This window comes from Sturnus vulgaris, chromosome 3 (assembly GCF_052056855.1).
Source record: "Sturnus vulgaris isolate bStuVul1 chromosome 3, bStuVul1.hap1, whole genome shotgun sequence".
NCBI lineage: Eukaryota > Metazoa > Chordata > Aves > Passeriformes > Sturnidae > Sturnus > Sturnus vulgaris.
Genome location: NC_142245.1, coordinates 17,806,421 through 17,820,494, shown reverse-complemented (window position 1 = coordinate 17,820,494; position 14,074 = coordinate 17,806,421). Strand labels below are relative to the sequence as shown.

Sequence of the window (14,074 nt, the reverse complement as noted above, 5' to 3'; positions counted from 1 at the left end):
AACTGTTCTTGACATCTTGTCTCACTGCTCCCTCTCCCTTTTTCTCTTTCAGCACAGAAAGACATCAGTCATGGCAGGTGATGCCATCATGGTCATGAGGGGCTTGACCAAGCTGAGTAAAGCAATCCTGGAAACCCAAGCAGGACAGCTTCGGCAGGTGCTCCTCGGGGGAGATGCAGTCACCATTGCAAAGACTCTCCAGGCCACTGCTGAGGAGCAGTTCACTTCTGTCTTGGGGAAGGTGCAGGTAAGCAAAGCTCTTTGTGCACAGTCTAGTCTAATGTTTTGCTTTTTCTCCAGGTGCTTTTTTGGTTTTGTTGTGTGAGTGGGAACTCACATCTTGAATGAGAGCCTAGTTCTGAAATGCAGGATTGATAATAGTAGTAATGTTGCAATGCTCTGGGAATTATTTGTAATCTGTGGTGTGTGGAAGGTGCTTGGACAGGAATGGGAGGGAAATGCTAATGTTTTCATTACTGAGTGTTTAAGACATGCTGAATAAGAAAAGTGCTCTGTTCATCTCATCTTGTCAAAGATCAAGCTCTTGCGAAGACTCGTCAGCAGCTTTGCTATTTAGAGTCTCCTTTAAACTTTGAGCATTGATTTACCTCTTCTAGAGTGCATTGGATGAAGGAGCCCTTTTAGAGTGCATTGGATTTACTTCAGTGCTGCTTCCTTTCTTGGCAGAATTGCTGCATGTGATATTTTTTAGAGTGGCTCAGGGTCAGGTGTTTTCATGTTCACCACTTACAGCCCAGGCTGGATTTTTGGAACTGGCTTTCAAATGAGGAACATAAGGAAAGCCAGACAGTAACTTCTCTCATCAGAAATGGGGATAGATTCATAAGAGCTTCACATCTGCTGTGCTGCCATCTTTTGAAAGCAAGGGGCTTATCTGTGGTACTTCTCTCACATGATCCTTTAGAAAGAGTATGTAGCTCAGATGATCATTTTTGAAGCAGAAACTAATGAATGAAATTTTGAAGCTTTTTCTGCAATGGGCTTAGACTATCATGGCAATCTATAGCTTCAGTCCTAGAATCTGGGCCTGTGTTTTCTTGGTTCTGTTTAAGCTTGCAGTACAACTAACTTGTGTGTTTATGGGGATACTGCTTTGTCTTGTCATTGTCCTCCTCTTGCACTGAAGAGGAGAGAGATGTTCTGTTTCTGCACATGTTTCTCTGCACAAGAGAAGCCCAATGAGCACAACTGCAGAATACTTGCCCTGCTTTCTGCAAATAGGTTGCAAGAGAAGCTGCTGCCAAAGCAGGGCTCAGTAAGAAATCTAAATGCACAGAATTTTCTGTTTTGAAGAGAGGAAGATCTTTTACATTAATTGATAGGGTTTTAGCTGTCTGGCATGTTTCTAAAAATTTAAATATGGAAGTAAAGTGGCTTTCTTGCTTGGTAAGTATTGTGGGTCACAGTCCCCATGTGTAAACATTTTTTTTCTCCTCCCCCGCTGTGATGTTGAGGTTCAGAATAGCATGAGACCTGCTGAATAACAGGAAAGAGCATGTTCTGTTTTCTTCTCTAAGGAAGGGAAATTTAATTAGTGTTTAGGAAAGAGCCTGAAATATGCTGCCTGCTTGCCTGACCGCAGCAGGATTTTAAATCCTGTTGATTGTCTGTAATAGTCATCATTTATTTTATGTCTGAGATAGGTAACTAGAATATGTAAAGGAATAAATGAACAGGAGATAATGCTCTGCTGTTGATTTTTATTTCTGTATTTATTTTTGACTGAAAAGTGTTAAGGAATATCTGGACTTCGTAGGGCAGCTTTTGCAAGGTTAGGACAGAAAAGTGTCAGAAGCTTGTCTAGAGTGTTGCTCTGCCTGATGCTGTTATCCTTGCTCCAGGCACAGAATTTTATTTATTTTGGGATGACAACACATAGTTTAGTGGTTGAATAATGGAATGTGTTTTGCAGTTGGTAGTGTCCTGGCTGTGAAAGGCTGAACTTACTCTGCCTGTAACTAGGTATCTGGTACTGCTTCAGGTGGCTTTGGGCTTGGAAGTGCTCATGTTGTGTGACTGAAAACAGGATGGGAGGAGGGAAAACAATGTTATTCTTATGTGGTATTGCATCTCCCATCACCTGTTGTTTCTGAGCAGTGCATTGCTTCTAGTGAACTCCATATTTAGTGACCCTTTCTGGCAGTGTATGTAAAAACAAGGTGTCTCCAGTTATGGATATTTGAGAAACTGTTAAAGGATTTGTCCCATCAGTGGAGTTAAAAGGCTGCCAGAGATTCCAGGCATCCTCAGTGTCTCTTCCTTTCTTTTTTGTCTCTTACTGTGAATGTCTGCAGTGCCAGAGTCTCTAAGTCTCTATAATTCCTTACTGTAGAGACATGACACCTAGCTGCATGCTCATCTCTGAGGACCATGGGTAGGTAGGGAGCAAGGTTTACGATCTTTTCTTAAAGTATTTCAATTATTGTTTGCAGGAACTAGGCAAACAGCAGGAGAACTTTACTGACCTTGGTGAGGATTTTGGGAAAGACTATGACTTCTCAGCCCGAGAGCCATCAGATGCTCCAATGGACTTCTCCACTGCCCCTGGCAAGCCTGAGGAACACAGCGCTGAAGGCCCTGCTTACTCCTACACAACAAATGGACCTTTTAGAAATGTTCATGAGACTGGAGATTCTGGCATGGGTCAGAAGCCTTTCCCTCCCAAAATGGATGCAAGGTTATTTGGAGGCATAAGGGACCCTGGAAATCCTTTTGCTACTGCCTTTGGACAAAATAGAGCTTTTCACCAAGACCATTCCTCTGTTGGTGGATTAACTGCTGAAGATATTGATAAAGCCAGACAGGCCAAAGCAGGTTCAGGGCAGAAACCCTACAAACAGATGGTATGTGGTTTTAATTAGGAATTCTCAGTACTGTGGTGTCTGTACTAAATTGCCCTTACTCATCTTCTCCTATGCTTCTCTCATTTCTTCCTTTTCCACTATTTCCTTTTGTGGAGGCAAAAGAGGGAAATGTCAGTGACCATTAACCCTGTGATATTTGTTCTGTCGATAGCTTTTCAGTCTCTTTTCACACTTGCTTCCTCTATATCAGATAATCTGATGTGAGAGGATGTTTAAAAAGTGTACATAGGTTTAGAATTGGACCTAAGATCCTCACAGTGGAGACTGCAAGATGCCACACAGGAAGCCACAGTTGTAGAGGTGGAGGCAATGCTGCCCTGAGCATAAGTAGATTAGAGAGTAGCATAGCTCACAATTATTGCTTTAGTGCTTTGTGCCCCTGTGTGAGAGTGCAGAGCTCACAAGTGCAAATACTTGTCACCTGCTCTGATCCTTGTGCTCCTTCCCCACATCCAGTATCAGATCCCACTGTGGGCTCATTCAGGATATTTGATGAAACTGTATACTTAGCTGCTCCTGCTGTTGTGTGTGGAGGAACTGTCTACAGTTCTGTGAATCTGATGACCCTCCATGAGTTCTAATTCCATGTGTGGAAGGGAGTTTGGGTTAGCATTGTGCAGCTTCTCCAAGTTCAAAATACAAGGGTTGCTGAGTTGAAATTGAAAATGGGGTTTCCAGACATGGTTATCAGCTCTTCTATTTTTCCCACCCTCCTGTCCTTTCCTCTGCTCAGTGTGTTTCAGTTCATGTGTCTGTTCTGCTCTATATTCCATTGAAAATCTCCCAATAGATACAAAGCTCGAGTTCAAGGAAAGCTTTCTGCAGCATGGTGTTGTTCAGGTGCTCTAGCTTGTGCTCTGACTTTTCAGGTGTCTGACCATGTGCCCAGTTAATTTGTGGATTTCTTGTTTTGTTTTTCCCCTCTCTGTCCCCTGCAGCTCAGTGAGCGTGCCCGGGAGAGGAAGGTTCCTGTCACCAGGATTGGCCGACTCGCCAACTTCGGAGGTCAGTTTGCACTGCCGTGTTTGCCGTGGCACTGGCAGTGCTGGCTGTGACAGGGCTCCTGCTCTGCAGCACCGGCTGGTTCCATCTGCCACTTCAGCTTGCTCATAGGAAAGTGCTTTCCCACAACAGCTTGGTTAGCTCAGAGCTCGATGTGAGCTTTTTCTTTGCCCGTAAGAGTTTGGGGCAGATGATTTGGGAGTGCATAGTAGAGCTGTACATCTTCATGGTGACACAAACCAGGTGGGCTGTGCTGTTCTAGTGGGAGACTGAGGTGCAGGTTGTTCCCCAGCCTTTGCAAATACCCTGGTCCTGCACATGTGATTGCACTTTGAGGAAGCTCTCCCAGTTCTTACAGTGTGCTGTTACTGTCAAGCAGAGACAGCTGGAGCAGCTGCTAAGTAATCTTTTCCCAACCTTACCCTTGCTACTTCTCTGAACAGTGTTTAAATATAAAACATATCCTCCTGGTTTTCCTTTTTGAGTACGGGGAGATGATAATAGTCAAGGTTTGATTTACTTAGCCATTGATTGTAGACCATTTTTCCCAGGAAAGATGTAAATTCTGGGCTTGTAAGATCAAGCTAGCTGAAACGAAATGAATTTTACATGCAGAATGGGACTTACTATATCAAAAAGCAGCTAAACATCTTAAGTAGTATTGACAGATGATGCTTATTTAATGTCTTGTATCCAAAGCCAGCAAAGGACTTAACATGTTCCTGAGGAAAAAGGGATCACAGTATTGCAGGTGGAGAGATGAACACAGCTAGTGCTACTTAGGTAATAGGCTGTGGTAGGGTTTTTTGTAACTGTACTGTTTTGAGATGATAGTGTCCTATCTAGGTTGTGAACAGTCTCTCTTGTAGCTCTTGTGATTCTCTTCCACAAAATTTGATAGAGAAGCACACATACAAAGTAGATATGCTTGTGTTACAGATCCCAGAAGAAAGAAAAACAACCTGTCAAATGTAATTAAAGTCAACTATTTTATTTAAAAAAAATTATTCTTTCTCTGTGTGTCCTTTTGTCGGACTAATACACACACTAGGAGGAGCTGGGGCAGGGGCTGATCCTATGCAGTGGAGGAATAAACAGCAAGTGAATTTTGTGATAAGTTTTTCACGCTTGTCAGATCTCTTTAACCCTCTAGTCTACTGCAGGCACTCTGGCTTCACAGCATGCTTAGTATTCCTTAAGGGGAAGCAGGGTTCATGATCTACTTTTTGGAGTAACAAGACATAACTTTAAAACTCACTTGACTATGTTCTTAAGCTCTAGTAGCACACAGATCTCCATTCTAATGTAGCCTTTAATGTTACAAGAAGTATCACAGCACTTTTATCTGCCATCTTCCGAGGTCATCAGTTGCTGCTTGCTGACAGCTGGTGGATGTGAAGTGGCAGATGACCAAATTTTCTGTGAACTTTGGGTTCCAGTGCTGTTGCTTTATTTTCCAGCTTTTGGCACCCAAGGCTGTTGTGTGAGGGAAGGCTAACTCATGCTTCTAGGGGAAGTATAACCTGTCTTTTCCTAACCTCAAGGTAAAAACCAAAACAAATAGCCCCATCAGACCAAAACCACGAAGACAGAGTAGGAATGAAAGAGATTGTTTATAAGCAGCATCACCAGACATCTGTGTGTCTTTTTTTTTTTTTTTTGGTCTTGCAACTCTCCTTCAGTTGTCTTCTTTATATGATTAAAATGGCTGGTAAGGCAGACTGCTTGCTTTTAGAGGGCTTCTGGGGGAAAATTCTTCTGCAAAAATTGTTCAGATTCTCTGGTCTCTGCAATAGCGTTAGCATTCATTGCTTATCTTTCCCTCTGAATTTTAATTTGCAACAGCCGAGAGAAACAGTACTGTCAGTACAGTGGCTTAGCAAACAACAGATGTGGTCTATATGTAGTTTATTTCAGTTTTTAGATATCCCTTGGTAATATTTGGGGACTTTTTACAAGGGCCTGTGGTAATAGGATGAGGGATAATGGCTTTAAACTGACAGAGGGCAGGCTTAGATTAGTTGTTAGGAAGAAATCTTTTATTCAGAGGATGGTGAGGCACTGGCACAGCCTGCCCAGAGAAGCTGGGGATGTCCTATCTCTGGAAGTGTTCAAGGCCAGGTTGGATGGGGGAGGTTGAAGAAATATTGCAGGAAATATCACTGTTAACCTGTGGAATATTAGTAAGCCAACTATGTCCTTGCTTCGTAGGATATTCAAATGATTAGAATCAAACAAGGAATGGCAGAGGTGGAGGGTGATTATTTACTGCTCTACTGCTTGGCTTTCTACATTGCCTTAAAAATAATTAAGGGCAGGAGGCTGCTCCATCTCTGTGAGGGAATGTAGCTTAAAGCAAGTAAAATTGTTGTTCAGGAATTTTCTTGTATGCTTTGGGATGCCATCTTCATTTGAAGACCCCAAGAAATCATTCCGGGAAATAAAGTGGTTGAGGTGGATTCTTCTCCTACCATCTCCACACCAGTCAAACTAGCATTTGATTCTTTTTCTCTAACAAAACCCACTTTCCCCTTGTAGTTCTGTGTTATAACAGTATTGTTTTAGGGTGGGATAAGATGGAATGATGTTGAATAGGTCAAAAACAGAGTTCTATTCCTGGGGTTCAGATAGCTGAATTCCCTGCTATAGGCATGATCCCATTCTTCCTCCTGTCTTTGCATGTTTTATTTTGTCCCCTCCAGTGTTACAGGGAGTGTAACATGGCTGTGTCTCAGCCATGATGTTAGGACACTCTGGTGGGTGATGGACAAGTTAGCAACAGGAGGCAATACTTGGACTGCTGAATTTACCTGGCTTCTCACCTCTTCTGTGGGTAAAGAACATTTTACTGGAAGGATTGAACATCATGTTTTGCAACACTTGTATGTAATACTGAGCTAATACTGCTAGGTGATCAGCACAAAATCCTCTAGTGACCTTTTTAGTCCTTTATATGTATTTCTGAATGCTTCTTGCAGCAGCTGGAGTGACTGGTGGTAGGTGTATTTATAGTACTAAATAGCATTCTTGACTTTTGTTTATTTGTTCTTCCCAGGATTGCAATTAACAAAACAGATTTTTCTGCAGTTTTCTTGTTCTCATGCTTGTTTTATAGCCTGATAGATCATCAGTTCCACCTATTCAGTTCTTGATCTTTTTTTAATTTCCATTCTCCCTTCCTTGCCTTATTTGACTTTTCTAAGCTGTTCTGTCTCCCTTAATTACATTCCTGGTTTCTAAGTTTATTATTTTAATGATATAATAAGATTCTTTTGCAATAAAGAAAATTCAGGAAGCTTGTGGTGAAGGCTAGATTTAATGTGATTTTAACAATTTTGGAAACAAAAAAAGCAGAAACCTAGTCTGTTGAGGTATGTTAATAAAGTATGTACAGGCCTGATAGCTGCAGGATTCAGAATGTCACGAGTGGCAAGTGAGTGTATTGGGTTTGCTTGTCAAGGGATTGGCTGCAGGGTGGCTTCTGTCAGAAGCTGCCAGAAGCTTCTCCTGTGTCTGATTGCAAGATGGATCCAAGCCAAGTCCATCAGTGATGGTGACAGCACCTCTGGGATAAGAGTTAAGAAGGGGAAAAAACCTGCACAATTGCAGCTGGAGAGTGGAGTGAGAGAAGCAGCCCTACAGACACCAAGGTCAGGGAAGGAGGTGGAGAAGGTGCTCCAGATGCTGAAGCTGAGATTCTCTGGCAGCCTGTGCTGAAGGCCCTGGTGAGGCAGCTGTGCACCTGCAGCCTGTGGAAGAGTCCACAGTGGAAGAGATGGATGCTTGAAGAAAGCTCTGTGAAGTCCCTACTGGAGCAGGTTTGCTGGCAGGATTTGTGACCCTGCAGTGGGGCCATGCTGGAGCAGCCTGAAGGATTGCACCCTGTGGGCAGTTTATGAAGAACTGCAGCCCATGGAAAGGACTCATACTGGAGAAATTTGTGGAGAATTGTCTCCTGTGGGAGCAACCCCATGCTGGAGCAGGGGAAGAGTGTGAGGAGTCTCCTCCCTGAGGAGGAAGGAGCAGCAGAAACAACTTGTGGTGGACTGACTGTAGCCACCATCCCCTTCCCCCTGTGTTGCTGGGAAGGGGAAGGAGGTAGAGAATTCAGGAATAAAGTTAAACTCGGGAAGATGGGAGGAGCAGGAGGAACGTCTTTAATGATTTACTATTAATTTCTCATCATCTTACTCTGATTTGATTGGTAATAAGTTGAACTAACTTCCCCAGGTCAAGTCTGTTTGCCTGTGATGATGATTGCCGAGTGATCTCTCTGTCCTTATCTTGACCCATGAGCCTTTCATTATATTTTTCACTGCCCTGTCCAGCTGAGGAGCTTTCAGTGTGTGCTGTGTGGTGATTGTGGTGACCAAAACCAGGGCACAGGCTGGTCCAGGGGAGGGTCTTGCTCTCCCCATCCTTGGCAGGCTGAGCAGAGTGATAACAGCCCATTCAGCTCCTGTTTGTTTTGTTGTGTCAGTTGCTGAGCAAGAGGTTTTATCCTGAACAAAACTGGTTCCAGATCATCTCTTGATAGGCTTGGTTTGAAGTGTACCAGATACTGCAGATGCCTGGAAAATATTCTAAGATCCATTCTGTTGGTATAGAACCAAGTGGCATTTTCCAAGGCTGAAATAATCTGTATGAAGTGCAAAATGCAGGAGAATGACTTTAAAGAGGTACTTAAGGATATTATTTTTTCAAGGTGCTGAATGTCTGTTGAGCAATGCTGAGAACTGTCCTAAAATGATTGATCTTGGAGGAAATACACATCTTGCAGACAAGGAAAGTGAAGGGCATCCAGAGTGACCTGTGCAAGTACATGAGTGGCCCAAAGGAGGGGAATGCTTTTGTAGCACTGCAGGTTCTTTGGAGGGGTGACTTGTTCCTGGTAACAGTGAACAGCAGCAGCGAAGCCCCTTGTAGCTGCTTACTCGTTTCCTCCCACTGCAGGAAGGAATAGGAAAGAGCAAAAGGGAGAAGTTGGGAGCTGAGATAAAGACAGTTTAAGAGGGCAAGCAAAGAAAGCTCCGTGTTCAAGCAAAGCAGCAAGAAGAGTTCATTCATGACTCCCTACTGGCAGACAGAAGTCCAGGTACCTCCTAGGAAGCAGGACCTCAGCATGTGTATGGGTTACTTGGGAAGGCAAACACCTAAATATCCACCCTCACATCCTCCTTTTCTGCAAGCTAGACTGCTAAGCAGCAGCAAACACTGTGATTATAGTTTAAAGAAGCTTGAAGCCTTTGTTTAAACTTCAGATCTTTAAAGCTTTGCAGCTGTTTAACCGTGGTCTTGGTTTTGCCTGATTTTAGTTTATTTAAAACTGTTGACTGGTGATTGGAGTTCATGTTTTTGGAAATTGGATAGAGTGGAGCAGTGAGGAAACTGTAAGAGCACCTATTGAAAAAGCTCTTTTTGTAGTGCAGTCTACAGCATTAGTGCAGATGGTCAGCTGTGCACATCCATGAGAGGGAAGATGCAAAACACATTCATTTGTAGTCTGTTCTTGCCCACACTGATGTAAACCCAAGCTGCTTTTAAACAAGTTCTGTAACCTGTCCAGCTTTATTCTGGAAGACAGAGTAGAATCTGGTTCCTAGTCTTTCATTTACCTTAGAAGTGGTTTTTGTCTTAATGATGAAGAGATTAGAAACTTCAGATATGTTTTATTTTATGTCCAGGCAGTAAATCTGGTAATTTTAAATTTTAAACATTGTACATAGAGCCTTTAGAAGACAATGTGATGTTTTAATTTGAAGCCAATTACTGCCAGTCTAGCTCTGATAATGATTAAGCTGATTTATGGTGGGGAGCATTGTTTTGGAGGTAGTGAAAGTGGTATCAAGGCCAACAGAAATGTTTTGTGAGTGATATTTAGTCTAGAAAAAAATCACATCTTGTTGATGACATATGTCTCTGTTGGCTTCCTGTCTGACTTGGTACTGCCTGCTCCAAGTTACTGTCTTGCATGTGGGATCTGATTGGAAATGATGGTGTTTCAGCATTTTAGTAGGTGTTGTTTATACTGCATTTGAAAAGCCTATTTGCTTGTTTTCTATGAAGCCCAGAGATATTTTTTTTGCTTTGTTTAGCTAATAAAAATCTCTGGATTTACACTTGCTCATTGGTGATGCATGGTTTGGCACAATTGAAGGATCTGCACAAGTGAGTTACTAATATCAGACTTCCCTCAGTGCAACTCCATAGAAAACCTTTCAGAAAATATAGAAAAAAATTAAAAAGCCCCATATCTCAAATAAAAACCATCCCCCAAAAATCCAGACCCCAACCACCTTGTAATGTCACTGATGCCCCCTGTGCTTCAGCTTGTGCAGGATTCTCTGGCCCCAGTGCATGTAGTCTGTACGAAAGTGGAGCTGTTTGTGAAGCAGACAAACTATGCAAGCCTAAAATTGTATTGGGAGAGGGAGGGTTCTAATTGCCTGATGGGAGAGAGGAAAAGCTCCAGTGCAAGATGAGGGTCACCTTGTTTGTGGCCAGACTTTCTCGCTTGAGTCTGCAAAACTTGTACATGTGGTTCTTCCTGCCCACGTGCAAAATGTCATGTGCTGGACAGCTCTGCTTCCTTCATTGTGCTGAACTTTGTTCCACGGTTGTTTTACCTGGGAAGTTTTCCAGTAGTGCCTTGAGGAGGGCTTGGGGTGCCTGGAAAGCAGGTGCACCCAGTACTATCAGCAGTGTGGGAGCACAGCACAGTGGGATGCACCACTGCTGAGGAGATGTGGAGCTGCACTATCTGTTCTGGTTGCCCATGTCATTTCTTATCCAGAAAAATAAATATTTTAGTATTGGGAAGGCAATGAGACCTTTGGCAGTACAAACTGCTGCATGATTAGATCTGTGCCTCATTTAATCTTCGGCGCCTTTGCTCTGGTTAGCACAGGCAGATAATGCTGCTTTTGTAGTCGTAGCTTAACCTGTGGCTGTCAAACAGCACCCTGGAATTCACTGCTTGTCAGGGTGATAGTGCATGTGGAGTGCTGGTGCTTTGTCTCCTGCTCTTACTGTTGCTATGTGGGATTACTGCCCAGCCCAGCTCCTTGGGACTGCAGGTTGCAACACTGCTGGTATAAGGTGAGCCTCAGGGAAAAACGTGTTTCTGTTCATCACAGTAAATGAGCACATGGAAGGAAGAGGCAGCTAATGAGAGCAATTAAACCTAATGCTTAGACAGCAGGGTTGCAAAACTTTGCACTCTATTGGCACTTGCTTCATCCTAAATACGGCTTTTCCTCCTGCTATTGTGGCATAGTGGGGAGTGAGAGGGATTCTGTTCCTTCTTGAGAATTGTACTTTGAGAACCATGTTTGTGAGAGTTTTGGCTTTTTTTTTCCCCTTTTTTAAAACTCCATGATTTGATTCTACAGCAGGACATTAGCCAGAGCACAAAGCCCTGAGTAACACTTGTGACATGCTTTATAGAAGCCAGATGTCCCAGACTAGCCCAGCCTGTGATTCCTAGCTGGCATGCTGAGCTGAAGGAGAAAACTCTTCACTGTCGAGTGAAGATGCCTCCATTGCAAAAGCCGGGATGTTCTAATAGAGCAATAGTGCATTTGAATGTATGGCTTAAAGTTAGTTACTAAAAATGCCTCTGTATGTGGCTTAGAAGGTTTTTTTCATTCTGACTTGAGTCTTTTTCTTCTTATTTTAAAGGGCTAGCTGTTGGTCTTGGCATTGGGGCGCTGGCAGAAGTGGCGAAGAAGAGCCTTAGGCCTGAGGAACGCAGTGGTAAGATCTTTCAATGTCCTTCCATTTTCTTTTCTTCCTCCTCTTTATTTTATCCCCAGACATAGTTTACCTACATTTGCCAGATTTGTATTCTTTTGAAGGCTGGGTAGTGGGACAGAATAGTAGGGGATATGGGTAGTTTTTTTATTTTCATTATTACTCTTCATCTCTTGGCTCTTCTCCCATCTCAGTAGACCACAGCCTCACTACATAGACAGAGGTCAGAGGAATATTCCAGAGAATGTATTTGTGCCAGCACAATTTGCACAGCTTTACTTTCCCATAGCCAGCACTGAGGTTGAATATTATCCCTGTGCCCATTCTTGGATTGTCTTAACAATTCTTTTTAAACTGTTCAGTGAAACCATGCATTTCTATCAGTACAGAAACTTTAGATGAGCCTGTGTCTGAAAATTTTTTTAGTGGTTGCCATCTGTTTGAAATTCAAGGATATTCTGCCTAGGAGGAACTTGGAGGATGGCTGCTCTCTTGTAAGAGAGACAAAGCACTTCATGCTTCTGTTAATGGAAATCATCTATTTCCAATATTTGTCTTTTGCTGCCTTCTAAAGGATTCTTATAACATGCAAAAGGCTGTGCTGTGCTGTGCAAATTGACCTGATCCTCTTTCCTTTCCAGCATATTTAAAGTTGGAGGTAAAATGTTCCTAAGTTGTACCTGATCATGTCATGGTGGCTTTCTTCTAAGCATATCTGTTGGTAAAACATTGTGGGAGGTGTGTGGATGAATAGTTTAGGGCATAGAAAATTCAGGTGTTCTTCTCCAGAAAGCATGAGATTACTCTGAAGTTTATGGTTCCATTCACTTGTTTGTTATCCTGGAAAAGCTTTGGTGAGATATTGCAAAATGTCAAGGTCTGTTACAGTTTCCTGCGGGCTGTTTGGTCTTCAGCTGGTCTCTCTGGTTTGGCTGGTATGGTTGTGTGTTTAGGTTACTTCCAGTGACTGGAGGGAGCTGATGAAAGGTTGAAGTACTTGTAGCTAGAAGTAAAAATGAAGTCAAATTGTTCCTGGTTCAGAAGCATTACTTTCAGGTAATGACAACTGCTGAGTGTTTGTAATTCTGCTCTGTGGCTGGTGGTATTCTACTACAAAGCCAGTTTCTGTTCTTCACCCTGGTCATCTTTGAGGGTGGAAGAAGGATGGAAACTGAACCTCTGTTTCAGGAGGTACTGGAGTGACTGAAAAATGAAGAAATTTGCAGGGGGAAAACACTAAAAAAACAAAGCAACTGAACCAAAAAATCCCAACTGAAAGAAACTTCCAAACCATAAAACAACAGTTCAAGATATGAAGCACATTCCCATTAGTGGGAGGCAGGGGTTGTGGACAAACAGGACTCTGCTTTTATTTGGAATACCAAAATGCAAATATTAACAGCAATACAGGGCAACCCAGCAGAGAAAAAGGATCCTTGGCAAACAGTTCTTATTTCTCTCTAAGACCTGAGGTGTTTGAGAATGGGTGGGTTTCTTTGCTTTGATTTAAAAACATGCACTCGGGCAAACACAGCTCATCCTGTAGAGGATCCTTGAAGGCTTTTTGCTTTCAGCACTTGGGATGTTTGACAGGTTGTTGATACCTGTTGGAAGCTGATGATTTGTGTTGCTTTTAACAGAGGTGGAATTGCACAGCTGTTGGTATTTCTCTGCTTGCCAGGGTTTTTCTAACTGGGTACACCCTAAATAAAAACATGAGCTTGCAGGGCTGTGAAGTTTGAGGGAGTAACATGAACTTTCTCAACATAATCTCGCTCTTACAGCATGAGAAGGATTACTTTTTTTTAATTTCAAGGGCAGAAGACAGTTTCTTCTTGCAATAAAGCAATTGCCCCTTTAAACTCTTATCTTCTTGATAAGGAAATTACTATTTTTCTCAGTCAGAAGTCTGCTCTACAGTCTTGAATCCTGCTTTGGAAGAGTGATTTTCTTGAACAAACCTTGATTAAAAAATAAGGCAATGAGAACTGCCAACTTCAGTGTTAGACAGGGAATTAGGAAATGACCTGGCTTTTATTTTTAGATGTTTGTTTGTCTTTCCTTGTTGCTTTCCCTCTTGCTGTCAGGTCTGCTTAGATAAGATCTTGGAGCAGTGGTTGTGCTGTAAAGGAGAGTAATAGTGAAACTGAGAATGGGCAAAAAGCAGCAAGTGTGGGGGTTAGGCAAAAGTGAAAGACTTCCAGCCTTTGTACTCTTCAGGCCAAAGATACAGGAAGGTTTCCAGGTGACTCAGCTATAGCCTCTAGCTAAGGTTCTTGGATGTGTTTTCCATAGTATTTTAGAGTGGTGGGTAAGGCTCCATGAATGAAAGCTCTCTCCATGTGCTCTGCTCCTGCAGAAATGGACAGCAGAGGATAGGTACACAGTATGAGTCCAAGGTTCCATTTTCTTACTGTTTTTCAGACAGTACCAGC

At 42.7% G+C, this 14,074-nt stretch overlaps 1 protein-coding gene across 2 annotated transcripts in view; it reads left to right on the top strand.

Moving 5' to 3' along the window:
- COQ8A (coenzyme Q8A) overlaps window positions 1-14,074 on the top strand; it is a 42,829-nt gene that overhangs the window by 11,448 nt on the left and 17,307 nt on the right. For both annotated transcript variants that reach the window (XM_014877387.2, XM_088161105.1), the window contains exons 2-5: window positions 53-247; window positions 2,454-2,864; window positions 3,824-3,890; window positions 11,568-11,642. In XM_014877387.2, coding sequence (XP_014732873.1) covers window positions 71-247; window positions 2,454-2,864; window positions 3,824-3,890; window positions 11,568-11,642 — 730 coding nt within the window. In that variant the 5' untranslated portion in view covers window positions 53-70. The remainder of the gene's footprint in view (window positions 1-52; window positions 248-2,453; window positions 2,865-3,823; window positions 3,891-11,567; window positions 11,643-14,074) is intronic.